The sequence below is a fragment of the Chelonoidis abingdonii genome, chromosome 1 (assembly GCF_003597395.2).
Source record: "Chelonoidis abingdonii isolate Lonesome George chromosome 1, CheloAbing_2.0, whole genome shotgun sequence".
NCBI classification, from domain to species: domain Eukaryota; kingdom Metazoa; phylum Chordata; order Testudines; family Testudinidae; genus Chelonoidis; species Chelonoidis abingdonii.
This window is the reverse complement of record NC_133769.1, coordinates 119,572,321-119,587,126: the sequence shown is the minus strand read 5'-3', so window position 1 is coordinate 119,587,126 and position 14,806 is coordinate 119,572,321. Positions and strand designations below refer to the sequence as shown.

The window sequence follows — 14,806 nt, the reverse complement described above, 5'->3', positions numbered from 1 at the left end:
ATCACATTGGCGGCTTCATAGATCATCCTGCTCTAACCACATACCAAGGCTTCTCCTCCTCCGTCGTTCCAACTGATGCGTCCCAATTGTAACCAACTAAAACTTCTTATATTGAATCCCTAACGTCTGACCGATATGCAAACTATATCTCCACTAATTATATGGATCTATCCTAATTAAAACTATTTCACTGACCCAGTTGTACAAAGGTCGGTCAGATCTTCCTGAATAAGCATCCGGCCTTACTCCGTGTTTAAAATAAACGCAGCAATACCCACCAGCGTCACGTGTATCCGCAACTCTTAAGTTAACACTTCCAGCTCTTTATGTGGCAAGGTCAGTAATAAATAGATTAAATAAGATTGGAGCCAAAACCGATCTTGAGGGACATCCGCTAGATAACCTCCTTACACAGCCTGACAGGTCCTTCATAACACCCGCTGGCAAAGTCTCCCTAACCAGTTCCTTATCAACCCTTAACAACTATTCACATTCATCCATCTTTCAATTCTAACTAACAGATTCCCCATGCGGAACCAATGTACAAACGACCTTACTGAGTAAATCGAGGTAAATTAAGATCTACCGCATTTCCTTTGTCTAAGTAAATCCGTCACCTCTCAAAAAGAGAGATCAGGTTGGTTTGGCACGATCTAACTTTAGTAAATCCATGTTGCAATTCGCTCCCAATTACACAATTGAAGCTCAAATAGCTCCATTAAACTACTTTCTCACCTGTAAATTTTTTTCCAAGACTTACAACATGAACAGACGTCAGCTAAACAGGCCTAATAATATCCGATCACTTTTAATTCCCTTTCTTAAAAATAGCACTAACGTTAGCAATTCTCCAGTCGTATGGCAACCCCCCCGATTTATCCGATCGAGTTACAAAATTCTCGCAAACGGCATCGCAAGAGTTTCACAAGCGCCTCATTGTTTTCCTTTAATATCCCTTGGGGAGATTCGGTCCGTCCCACGATTTTTCCATTAAGCTGTTCAGTTTGGCCTCTACCTCAGATGCCGGTAATACTCCAACCTCCAATATCCACAATTCCGTTTGTCACCCTCCTCGTCCCTAAACTCCTCACTAGCCTTATTAAGACGAGGCAAAGTACTTATTTAAGATATTAGGTCCATGCCTAGTATATCCTAACCTCCGTGTCCAGGCTTGATTTCAGGTGGGAATCTGTCTCAGGAAGGGTGGCCAGAAAGGGAAGAAATGATGTCAACTACAGAAGGGGTTGGGTGTAAAGAAGTTGGGAGAGGAACACATTGTTTAAACCAGTCCAAGTAGGCTTGATTCGCCTAGGTTCATAGCTCCATCCAGAGATTGACATCTTTACAGCAGATCCAAGCAGTATTAGGCTGTCAACTAGGTTTCAGAGAAATAAGAGTGATGTGTGAAAAATAATGGATAAAAGTATTAATTTTCAAGGGACACTGACTCACACAATGTTAAATTCTAGTTCATATATAAACTAAAAATTAATGTGCTTGTGTCACTGGTTCATGATACTCTTATGATAATCTGAACTGAAAGATATGCTTAATCTAAATAAGTGACCAAATGCGTCTCAAAATAAGTTATTGGATAGTTTTAGAGAATATAAAAGCACCAAAATAGGTTGCCAGTATTTAATATTTAGTTATACTGAGCCAACAATGCAAACTTCCTGCAAATAATTTAAACTTCTATCGCATTAATAATTTTCAAATAAAATGCAGACAGAATAAATAGATTGTCAAACAATGTGTAAAAACTGTAAATTAACTATAATCCGCTCTCTTACATTCAACGTCTAGCTCTATTCACCTCCCCTTCCCTTTCCCTTTCCAAAAGCCCATTTAAAAATCTATTAATAAAAAAATCTAATCACTTAGAGAATTATCCTTGGGGACTTTCCTTCACGCAAAACCCTAGTAAATGACCAGACAACACATACAGCTTCTGTGTATTCAGTTGGTACCGACACTCATTCTTACAGATATGAAGTGGATGCACTGCAGATATTCAAGGATGATCTAGTCTAGATACAGGTAAGCATTCTCTTCAGACCGCCCAATGTCACTGTCTCTTTCAAAGGACAGCATGCACATGGCTCTGTAAAATTGGTCCTATCCAAAATTATAATTCTCCTAACTGAGAAAATTGAACTAGATGTACCCGATGATGAGACTTTATAAATAATGTGTACTCTGATTTTACTTGTCACTGATTTCAATCGTCTTCCTTCCTAATTCCCAGTCCTCCCTCCAGCTGGCATGATGCGAAGTTGGAGCACTGTGCCAAGCTGAACCAATGCACAAGGAGGTCATAAATATTGGCATATAGTAATAAAGAATTTTTTCTGCCTGATTAGATGAATTTTCTTCATAGACCCCACCTCCTCCGTGCACAGCCAGAAGGCAGTAGGAGGCATGATGAGAGAGGCACGTCTGCAGAGACACAGTCATTGCACGCAGCAGGCATGATTGTGAGAAGACATTTCCCTGTGCACAGCCACAAAAATGACAATGCAATCTAGGTTGGGGGGGGAGCAGAGGCATGCTTGGGAGGGGGCAGCACACAGACCACCCCTAGATTTCTCAGACCCTTCTCACTGAGGAAACCCAGCAGGAGCAGATAGGCTCCCTGGCTGTGTGTCTGTGCAATCCAGAAAAGGGAAATGCTTCAGGGCATCTGGTGAAGGTCTCCCTCTCTCACCTACACAACCCGCCCCGCTACAATGAGGCTGCTGCTCTTCCTGCTGCTGGAGCCCCAGCACTTTGCTGCATGCTGCTTGTAACCACCCCGCGGGGCGAGTCAGAGGGCAATCTTCAAGATCAGTAGGGCTGAGCCAAGATGTCCCGGTTTATAGGTCAGATCCCAATATTTGGGGCTTTTGGTTATACTATGGCAAAACAATGATCATGGCCCCTAAAACCAATATATCCTCCCCCCCCAAACCCGCCCTCCTCCCCCCGCGAAAAAGCCAAAAATTTTTCATACTGTTGACCCCTTTTGGTCTGGTCACCCTAGAATCAGGAAGCCTCCCACCCTGGCCCATCCAGCCCAAGAACCTTAACTGTAACCCCCTCTTTCCGCCCAAGCCAGTAACACAAGAGTCGCTCCAAAGGTAAACCCCACTCGTAAAGTGATATAAAAAATATAACCAACTAAACCAAAAAAGACCCCCCCCCAAAAAAAAGAAAAAAGGAATTTGTAAAGCGGAAGATTCTCATCACTCCCTTTCTAAATTTAAGGGCCAATTATTCAGAAAAAGATAAATACCCCAACAGGTTGCTGGGAAAGGAACTAGATTATAAAGATGAACAAATTACTGGGCATCTTCTCAGCCTCATGATACAGAAACAACACATATCATGGAAATCTATCAATCAAACCAATCCTAATATACAGCAACAAGAGTCTCTTCTGGTTCATTAATTATATTTGTAACTCGAACAACACAAGTCATCAGATCCGGGACAACAATCAACTTCTTTTGCTTACAAAAACCAAAGGAGTAAGCTCCACATTCTGTTAATCACGAACAAACTTTAGCCTGGCATCTCACACTGACAATAGCTTCTTACAGAAATGTGATTCTGGCATAATCGTCAAAAACATGACCACGTTATAGCTCCATATAGAGAAGTGCCATGCCAAAACAGCCTCAGAAATTCAAGGAAAAAATATAAAAGAGTAATTAAAATAAGCTCTGTCAGCAGTGATAATTGCCCAAACATTTGAGGGAAATGTTTTTTCAAAGAACTGAAAAAGAATTAATATGCCGTCCACCCCACGTGCAAACGCACAAACCCCAAAACAAAAAACAAAATTATGCAAAATCAGAACAACTTTTCTGGTCTAATAAGAGTATGATATTAAGACACGATAACATCGGTAACCACAGTTAAACTTTGATCAGCAAAAGCAGTTTCCAGGGGACTAGACACAGAAGTTTAAAAAACAAAAAAACATAAAGTTAAGGACCACGAGAGCCTGTAAGTGTCGTACCAGGAAATCAAAGACAAAGGGGGTGAGGTAGAATCATGTACCAATCTCTTGGTACAGAGAAAGTTTTCAACTTACACACAGCTCTTCGCAGAGCTGGACAATGAGAAGAACTCTGAACCTGAAAGCTTCTCTCTTCACAGTAGAAGTTGACCAATAAAAATATACCTCACCATCTGTCTCTTACTGTCAAGATGGAGGTCCAAATTAATTACCACAAAATACATGAAGAAAATGAATCTCCTGACCTGAAAAATCTAATACCTAAACTGTAACATGAAATACAGGTGGACCCAGGACTGCTTGGCCAACGCCAGAGCACAGGGCATAGTTTAACAGGTAGTGCAGATGTACATATAGTCACGAAAGAGCATGCGAGTCCTACTAATCATAGCCTACGCATATAACCACGGAAATGTACACACAAAGATATTTAAGGGTAATTATACCAAAAATAGTCAGTCTTGAATAAGGCAGTGACACAACCAGAAGCCATAGCAGAGATAAATACACGTATCCTTGTGCGTCATCTGTGTATTGTACACTCACAGATGCCTTTGCTACTGATCACAGGCAAGAGAGTGCAAAAATCAGGAGAGAGAATTCCCAGTAGGAAACCAAACACCTGTGAGCAGTGCTCGGCTTATAAAAATACAAACATGGCGTTTATTGACAAGACACCCCCAGACCTCACCGAGAAGCATAGCGCACAGCAGCTGCTCATAAAAGGTAGGAGCAAAGCCAGCTACTAAATGTGCAAAGATTTGGTACAAAACTTATTTAAACTGAAAATCTTAATTATGTTAAACAGTCTCAGCAATGTATTTATGATAGTGCAATCATTTGGTTTTCCCCTACTTCGATTTGTATATTGAACCCTTGCTTGTTCAAGAAACTTATTCTGATTCACATAAATTATCTAAGAGGTCCATGTCAGCAAGGAGGAATTGGTAAACTGGGGGACTGTTTGGAAGAACAATACCGAACACTGCAAGCATCCATGAACAGGCTGGCACTCCATGAATACAGAGGCTAGAGAGATGGGGTTATGGACTGTAGAGTAACTATGACGCAAGTTAGAGGTGAAACTGCATTCTCAGCAGTGGAATGACTGACCCTAAAGCACAGACAAGACGTCATGGAAAAAGGTGGGTAGCAAAGACTAAAGCCTGGAAGTCCATAACCATAATCACAGAAGGCTAACAGTGAATGTTGTTTTTCAATATACACCTACCCACTAAACCCAGCCAGAATCAATTAGGGAACAAATTCAAGAGATCACTTGGTTGCTAAATGAATAAGACGAAAGTTAAATTAAACTTCAATTGCAGCACTCATCGCTCCGTGCACTACTATCAGAGTAAAGAAACAAGGTGGAAAGACATTATAAGAAGAATTAGGAATAAACCCACGTACATGAAGAACAAAGAAAACTGAAATACTAATTTTTTTCATTTAGATATGGATGTATTAATAAAGCATATTTAAACAAAATGAGTTGAATTTACACTGATACGCAAGTAGACAAAAAGTAGTTTTATAAAATAATAGAAGAATTAACCAGTATCCCTTAACATTTCATCAGCCGGCTTCTGAACAATTCCCCCCACAAAAGAAGAGAAGTCTACCAAGCCGCTTTAAAAGAAAATCCTTATTGGCAGCCAAGGAAGTCTTTAACGTCAGATTCCAGTGTGACACACACTTTTGCTAAAAAACCCAGAAAAAGAATGAATCATAAGTACAGCATACATTCACAAAATCTGAGACATCCATGGAAGTTGATGGCATCATTAAACAGCACAAATTAACACAACCATGTCCACAGGGGAAAAAAAAAATAATTAATGAAGGCGAAAGACAATCACGACAGAAAACCACCTCCTCATTGGCCTCTACCTCAGATGCGGTAATATCCACCTCCATATCCACATTCCCGTTTGTCATCCCTCCATCGTCCCTAAACTCCTCACTAGTCTTATTAAAGACCGAGGCAAAGTACTTATTTAGATATTGGGCCATGCCTAGGTTATCCTTAACCTCCGTTCCACTGCTTGATTCAGGTGGAAATCTGTCTCAGGAAGGGTGGCCAGAAGGGAAGAAATGATTGTCAATGACAGAGGGGGGTGGGGTGTAAAGGAAGTTGGGGAGAAAGGCAAACATTTGGTTAAACCAGTCCAAGTTAGGCTTGATTCGCCTCTGGTTCATAGTCCATCAGAGAATATGCTTTAACAGAATCCAAGCAGTAAGCTGTCAACTAGGTTTCAGAGAAATAAGAGATGATTGTGTGAAAATATGGATAAAGCTTATTTTCAAGGGACACTGCCACACAATGTTTTGTTCATAATAATATAAAAATTATATGTTTGTGTCACTGTTTATGATCTTTTGCATGATAATTGACTGAACAGATGCTTAATCTATATGATCAAATGCTTCTCAATAATGTGTTATTGGATAGTTTTAGAGATATTAAGCACCAAAATAGGTTGCCCTGTATTTATATATTTTAGTTTATACTGAGCCAACCAATGCAACTTCTGCAATAATTTAAAGCTATTAATATGTTTCAAATAAAATGCAGAACAGAATAAAATAGATTGTCCAAACAATGGTGTAATTACCTGTTAATTAACTATAATCCGTCTCTCAGTTACACTCTAGCTCTTTCACCTCCCCTTTCCCTCTTCCCTTCCCAAAAGCCCATTTAAAATCTACATAAAAAAATCTATCACTTATAGGCATTATCTTGGGGATTTCTTCATGATAACCATAAAGACAGAACACATACAGCTTCTGTTGTTATTCAGTTGGTACCACACTCATTCTTATCAGATATGAAGTGGATGCCACTGCAGATATTCCAGGATGATCTAGTCTAGATACAGTAAGCATTCTCTTCAGCACCGCCCAATGTCACTGTCTCTTTCCAAAGGACTAGCTGCACATGGGCTCTGTAAAATGTGGTCCTAATCCAAAATTATAACTTTCCCTACTGAGAAAATGTGAAACTAGTGTACCCGATGATGAGACTTTATAAATATGTGTACTTCTGATTTTTACTTGTCACTGATGTTCAATCGTCTTCCTTCCTAATTCCCAAGTCCTCCCTCCAGCTGCATGATGCTGAAGTTGGAGCCAATGTGCAAGCTGAACCAATGGCACAAGGAGGTCATAAATATGTGGCATAGTATAAAGATTTTTTCTGCTGATTAAGATGATTTTCTTCATAGACCCACTCCCTCCTGCACAGCCTAGAAGGCAGTAGGAGGCATGATTGAGAGGCAGTCTGCAGAGCACAGTCATTGGCAGCAGCAGGCATGAGTGAGAATGACAATTTCTGTGCAGCAGCCACCAGAAAATGACAATGGCAATCTAGGTTGGGGGGGGGGAGCAGAGGCACTGCTTGGGAGGGGGCAGCACACAGGCCCCCCAGATTTCTCAGACCCCTTTTCACTGGGACACCCAGCAGTGAGGCAGTGGCTCCCCCTGGCTGTGTGTCTGTGCAGTCCAGAAAGGGAAGATGCTTCAGGGCATCTGGCTGAGGTCTCCCCTTCTCACCTACCTACACCCGCCCCGCTACATGAGGCTGCTGCTCCTTCCCTGCTGCTGGAGCCCCAGCACTTCCTGCTGCCTGCTTTGTAGACCACCCCCGGGGGCGAGTCAGAGGGGCATCTTCAAGATCAGTAGGGTGACCAGATGTCCCGGTTTTATAGGGTCAGTCCCAATATTTGGGGCTTTGTGTTATACAGGCACCTACTACCTCCCACCCTCATCCCGATTTTTCATACTTGCTGTCTGGTCACCCTAGAGATCAGGAAGCCCCACCCTGGAGCCCCATCCAGCCCAAGAACCCCAGGGGTGAGTGAGAGGAGCAGGCTGGGGGGGAAAGTGGGAACAGACCCTGTTGCTGCTGCTTCAGTGCATCCGCAACAGCAGCTTGCTGCTGCTGGGGGTGCATTGAAACAGCAGCAGCCTCCAATGTGCATATCAAGGGGAAGGCGATTTGGGGGTGTCATTTACCTCCCTCCCCCAACAAAAAGTGACTGATAATTCTCCAATTTCTTGTTAACTGAGATGATCCAGCCCCAACCACAATCCCACCCTGGCACCACCCACCCTGATGGCGCATTGGGGACTGTGCTTCCCAGCTGTGTTTCTCCTTTTGTTGGTCTTGATCTGAACACTTACTAAGTTGACTGAGGATTGTTCAGGCAGGGAGGATGCTTGCAAGCTCTGTGGGCAGCACAAGACAGAAAGCAGGAAGGGGAAGTGGTTGCTCTTCTCTGTTGTCTGATACATATCAAGTTCCAGGAGGCAGAGACTGAGACAACACAGAGGGTGGTCACATTCCCCCACAGAACCTTTCCATTCCCCCATACACACACTATACACAGTGACATGTCCCTGCTGAACTGAGTTCACGGCTCCCACTCTGCTGTACTGATGGATTTGTAGATAGTCTTCTTGGAGCACGGTTGTCAGATTCCATAAATAGGGTGAGGCCTGCGTAGAGCCCCCAGGTCCCTAAAGCAGGCCTGGATGAGGCTACTGGGGATTCTTTCTCATGTAAACCAGGAGATAGGCAGTTTCACCCCTAGCAGAAGAAAAGAGCAAAACAAATGCGTGCATGAGGCGGGTTGTAGTTAGACACGCTTCCCTGGGTTAGCTTTTTTTCAGTTGTCCTACCACAAGGTCAGGTGACCTCATCCTTCCTTTGCACCTCAGATCGCACTGTAACGGTGACTGAGTAAAGATGCTATATTGGCAGGATGGATTTGCTCTACCTTTTGCTCTCTTATGATTTATCAGTGCAGAGGGAGGAGCAAGAGAGACTCTGACTGACAGGGTCCTCAAGTATTTAGCACCTCACTCTCTTTGTGGGCTTGGCTGTAATGCGGGGTGGACAATGAAAGATCGCTTTTGCTCACACAGTTGTAGCTGTCCAGTATTACTACAGCCAGGTAATAGTGTATTAACATGGCCATAATATGAGAAGTTGTGTCCTCTGACAAAGACAATTCAGATTGTTTTCCATACCACCACTAACCCCATTCCTTACTCCAGAGCAGCATCAGATAAAATAAAGATACACCCCCTTACCAGTGGGTATGTGAATTTCCATAGGTACATTTGACATCATCCCACAATACCTGCAGTGAATCAAACATACACAGAGTGCTGGTAAGAACTCTTGAATGCTGGTTAGACACATCATAGACTCTCCAATTTAAGGTCAGACAGGACAATTGTGATCATTAGTCTGACCTCCTGTACGTTGCAGGTCACAGAACCTCACCCCCCTCCCCCCGCCCACTCCTATAATAGACCCATAACCACTGGTTCAGTTACTGAGGTCCTCAAATCATGTTTAAAGACTTCAAGTTACAGAGAATCCATCATTTACTCTAATTCAAACCACCCAGTGGCCTGTGCCCCATGCTGCAGAGGAAGGAGAAAAAAACCCAGGGGCTCTGCCAATCTGACTCGAGGGGAGGGAGGGGATTCCTGCCCAAATCCTAATATGGAAATCAGTTAGACCAGGGGTCTCAAACTCAAATGACCGCGAGGGCCACATGAGGACTAATATATTGGCCCAAGAGCCACATTTACTGCCCTCAGCCCTGCCCCCACTCCACCCCTTCCATGAGGCCCTGCCCCTGCCCCGCCTCTTCCCTACCCCCATTCCAAGCCCTTCCCTGAAATCTCCACCACAACTCCGCCCCCTCTGTTCCCAGGGGGTGAAGGAGGGATGTGGGGTGTGGCAGTGGCTCAGGGCAGGGACTTGGGGTGCAGGAGGGGTGAGGCAGGGGGTCGGGTGCAGGGTGTGGCAGGGGGTTGGGGTGCAGGAAGGGTACAGGGTGCCACAGGGGATTCAAGGCATGGGGTCAGGGTGCAGGAGAGGAGCAGCAGGGGGCTCAGGGCAGGGGGTTCGGCTTCAGGGGAAATTCGGGTGGTGGGCCCCGGCCTGACACACACCAGGGGCAGCGCAGGCTCCCTACCTGCCCTGCCCCCGCACTGCTCCAGGAAGCAGCCAGAACCTGGGGAAGGAGGGACGCAGGGGTGTGTGTGGCTGTTGCTTCAGGCACCGCCCCCAGCAGCTCCCATTGGCCAGGAACAGGGAACCACGACCAATGGGAACTGCTGGGGGCGGTGCCTGAAGCAACAACCACACACACCCCTGCACCCCTCCTTCTCCAGGTTCCGGCTGCTTCCCGGAGCAGCGTAGGGGCAGGGCAGGCAGGCAGGGAGCCTGCCCTGCCCCCGGTGTGCATTGGGCCAGAGCCGCTTTAGGTAAACGCAGGGGGAGGGCAGTGGGCGGGGGCAGGAGGAGCTTGCAGGCCACAGAAAATAATCCTGCGGGCCGCGTGTTTGAGACCCCTGAGTTAGACCCTGAGGATGTGGGCAAGACTCAACAGCTAGACACCTGGGAAAGAATTCTCTGCAGTAGCTCAGAGGAAAGCATGACACTTCTTGTGGCTGGTCCCTCTTCTTCACTGGCAATAAATCATCCACCGACATTTGTAGCATAAGGGAATGGGATGGAGAAATAATCTCAGCACCAGTCCAGTCACACACATCAATTTGAGTTAGAGGTGCTTTTTTTTGTGGGCATAGCTAGAGATCAAAAGAATGCACAGCAGAGAAGACAGAAGAGTTGTGGGTCTGGTTTCCTCACCTGGCAGACACTGGAATCATTGAAGCAGTACCATTTGCCTTCTGTGAGACTCCGAATGTAGGCGCAATAGTGACCAAAGCTGGCTAATCCCGAGTGAGCAACAACACCAAAGAGATCATACTGCCAGTCTGCCTAAAAAGAGCCACAAAGAGATACTGTCAATGCAGCTGAGACCTAATTCTGGCTGATGAGCAGAGACAAACACCCATAACAGAAGTCCATTTACTTCAGGAGAAGGTGAAACATCCTCCCCAATCAAGCAAGGTGATAGGATGATGATGGCCCTGTCTGGAAGATAAAGATCATTTTCTTCAGCTTTGTGTGACGGATATTCTTCCTAACTATTCAGTTCTCCCAAACAGGCACCTGGATACCAAGGCTCTAAATACTTCATAAATACCACCAATTCGATTAGATTTTCCTGTTGTTCTTATAGCCAAATCCTGGTTCCTCCACACAATCTGAAGAAACCGACTGTGAGCAGGGAAGTATCCTGGAGACTAGGTGGTGGGGAGAAAGGAAACATTCCTTTCCACACCAAACTATGGAACAGCAACAAAACCAGTCGGCAGCCAGAACTGCAACCTCAAGGTCTTGCTGTTCCCTCATGACTTGAGGGGTGCAGGAAGTTTGACCAGCAGCTGCACGTAGGCACATATATCCACCAGCTATGTCCCTGTCCTGTTGAGATGAAACCCTCCTACAGTGGCATAGATGGATCTCTGCTAAACACAGTTCCATGGCATGCACCAGTGTACAGGTTGCTGTGAGTGGATGCCCCAAACCCTGGCCTCCTACACAGTGAAACATCAGCTCTGCTGCTCATTGAGGCTTCAGTATCAATAAAGTTGGGGAGCGGGATGCAGACCAAGGCAGGATTTGTCTCTCAGACACCATTGTGATGAAATAAGACATAAGAGGAGTGTGCCTTGATTTTTTTCTGTAGCAAGCTGGAAACAAGGCAGTACTGAGACAGCCATGCTACCTGGTCTCAGAAAAAGGAAGGTATAAGTTTCTGAGTCAGGTCGGTGTGGTAGATGGGCCTGGTAGCAACAGTCTTGGTTTGCTGGTTTAGCAAAGTCTAAGCACAAAAGTTGAATAGTGCAAAGGGTTAAAATCACAGGTGTAGAACACCATCAGGTATAGTTAAAGCCCAGGACATAACTCTATTAGAAAGATGGAGAACACTGAGGGTAATGTCTGTCTGACCTGCGAGTCTCTTCTTGTGAGAACTGAGTGAATAGAAGAGAAGGAAATCTGCTTCCCCGAAGTGCAACGGATGAGAATGTCTCACCTTCTCTTTAGCATCTGGGTGACACTGCTCTTGTGTCAGGATCTGGTTGAAATCAAGGCTTTGTGGAAAAGGCAGAGAGTAGCTGATCTTCTGAGTCCAGGAAGATTTCCTGTAGTAGAAGCGCTTTAGGTGAAGGGTAAGGGTGTGTGGCAGACATGCTAGCCTCATGCCCTGCAAAGCAATAAACACTTGAACTGAAAACTAAAGAATCAAGAATGGATGAAGATGCTGAGATCAGTGTGTGTGCAATTAGGGTGGAGAATGGTTAGTGGTACAGTGAACTAATTCCCCCAACCTGTCACTTTAGAAGACCACAGTTCAGCTTTAGGCATATATATAAGGCACTTGTTCACATTTTATTCCTAGAACTGGAACAGCATGAAGAGCTGTAGGTCAGAAATATAGGCATAGTTGTTTGGGGGATCCTGGAATGCAGGTGCTAAACATTTTTACACACATACACACAGAGTGGATTATGCATACATGTAATGGAGCCATGATCACCAAGTTTCTCATCTTTGGTGTGATTCAGAGGCTCAGCCTTAAGGTGTCCATTTTGTGCATTACTTCGCTTTCTGTCTACTATCCTTACCCTGAAGCATGTACTAGTCATGTATCTGCTCCCTCTGCCTATTACACAAGGACACAGGAGGGGATGGAGGAGAGCACCTGTTAGAGGGATCACAGCAGGCACAGGCAGGTATGGGAGTTGCCCGGTGCAGCATGGTGGGATGCTGGCAAGAATAGTGTGGCTTTCCTACAAAATGCAGGATGGGTGAGAGATATGCTAATAGGGAATGTCCCTATTGGGCAATGGCCTGCAAAGGAGACTTTGGGTGGTACTATCCTAACTTGGATGGGTTATACTCACCCTTACAGATATTTGAGGGGTCCTTCTCTTTTATTTTGGCAACATTAATATAGCTTGTCTTGCCAATTAAGCCTCACTGCACTGCTATACGCCTGCAGTGACAGCACTCCCACCCCAGTGGCAATTCCATGTCTAGGCAGAATTAGGGAAACGCTCACTTACTTGCAGACATGGTGTTTTCCTTTCACACTGGTCACAGAGACACATGTTATTGTCAGTCAGCAGTTCAGGCTGGAAAAAGCAACTCAGGGAATCCTCCTAGAAACACAGAGAAGGATTCTGTCAGCCAAATAGAACTCTTCTGAAAAGTTACATGTCTATTTCTGCTTCATTTCAAAGGCTGCAGTTTCAAGGCAAACCTTCAGAAGGTATTGTATTTCAGGTGTCTAGCAAAGGAAAATCAATTGGTTTTGTTGCTTCTTTACTGTGAATAAAGGAGACCCAAAAGGCATGTTGGTTGATTTTAAAGGCTTTTTTTCCCCTTTGCTTCTTTTTCACATTAAAAGTTTAATTTTTCCCTCTCCTGCTTCCCTCTATTTGTCATATTGTTGTACTGTAATTTTAGACTCCCTCTTAGGTTACAAGCTAACACAATTTTAAAGAGTTAAACTGTGTGTACACTAGGTGTTAGGTGGTGTTTCAAGTCATGTTAGCTACATCAAGTTACCTTACTTCATTTTTTAAAAAAAAAAAAGTCTCCTAGTCTACACAGGCCAAGGCAGAGCTCCAGTTATGCTTTCTGTTTAGTTCAAATCCCAACAACCTGGTTTCATTTTCTTTTCCAGCAGAGGAAGGAAGGGAGTAACTTAAGCAAAACATTGCTCAAGGAGTGTTCTGTTAGAAAGGCTGTGGGTCAAGCACAATGGAATGTGCAACCCTACACCAAGAGCATGAAACTGCATTTGTGGACATTTTGGCCTACATTTTAAAAAATAATTAGTGGTTTTGGATGCCTTCATTTTTGTGGGCCCAGTTGGAGAAGCCTAAAAGGGGGCTGATTTTGGGAAAGTGCTGAGCACTCATCCTCTGAAAATCAGGTGCCTTTAAGGTCTCTCAAGTTGGGTTCCCAGAAACTGAGGGGCACAAAATCACTACTCACTTTTGAAAATCTTGGCCTTCTAAATCTTCCCTTTCGCCCTAGAGCTTGATCACAATCCCATCTGAAGTCAGTGGCAAAATGCTCATAATCCCCACTTTACCTACCATCCAGTGTTGGAGTCTTTAAAGAAATAGTACGGGAACGCCCTTCCGGCATGCTGGAATGGCATTCTGGAGCATTCCGGTACAGCTCATGCCCTGCTACTACCCCTCCTAGCCCACAAGGGGCTATGCACACACACACACACACACACGTATGTTGTGATTCTGCTGTATCAGAACTCCTACAAAATTCCTGTTTTAAGAAACAAATCTTTGGATTCATCTCAACTGGTGTCCCCTCTTTCTTTGGTCCCTGGGACAACTGCACCAGTTGAAGAGATAAGGAGGACTGTTGATTCAGGAAAAAGGTGTTGAAATGTAAATGTAATTTACAACCTCTTTAAGATCCCTTAAATGCACACTGCTACAGAAGTGCAAAGGAGCCTTAGTGTAAATGAGAATCAGGCCTTTTGAATCCAAATATCATTGAACAACATAGTATCTATCTATCTAAACGTTTTATACGACTCCCTCGTCACTGTAGCATCTGAGCAACACTAAACACAGTACTGCAGTATTAATAGTACAAGGACTCTGTAGGCAATTGCAGTATTTCTGCATCTAAGTTCTGATAAGCACAGAGAGCTTTTAGAGGAGGTGTTTTACCCAGAGAGGGGAATCCTAGCCAGGACACCAGAATTTTCCCCTACGCTTTTCAGAAAGGAGCCTCAAGAGCTTAATCTTCCACCTGTAAATCCACCTGGGATAAACAGAGTTTTACATCACTTGAAAGGTCAGTATCCCTTGCACAGACACTGGCTACAG

The 14,806-nt window shown here is 44.4% G+C and overlaps 1 protein-coding gene across 2 annotated transcripts in view; it reads right to left on the bottom strand.

Annotated features, from left to right (window-relative positions):
* Positions 1 to 6,052: 6,052 nt before the first annotated feature.
* The window catches only part of USP18 (ubiquitin specific peptidase 18), a 28,613-nt gene continuing 19,859 nt past the window's right edge, over positions 6,053 to 14,806 (bottom strand). The window contains exons 7-11 of one of the 2 annotated variants that reach the window (XM_032764115.2): positions 13,004 to 13,099; positions 11,971 to 12,141; positions 10,677 to 10,808; positions 9,101 to 9,150; positions 6,053 to 8,594 (exon numbers count right to left, since the gene is read on the bottom strand). In XM_032764115.2, coding sequence (XP_032620006.1) covers positions 8,546 to 8,594; positions 9,101 to 9,150; positions 10,677 to 10,808; positions 11,971 to 12,141; positions 13,004 to 13,099 — 498 coding nt within the window. In that variant the 3' untranslated portion in view covers positions 6,053 to 8,545. The remainder of the gene's footprint in view (positions 8,595 to 9,100; positions 9,151 to 10,676; positions 10,809 to 11,970; positions 12,142 to 13,003; positions 13,100 to 14,806) is intronic. The other variant, XM_032764116.2, reaches the window with a different exon arrangement.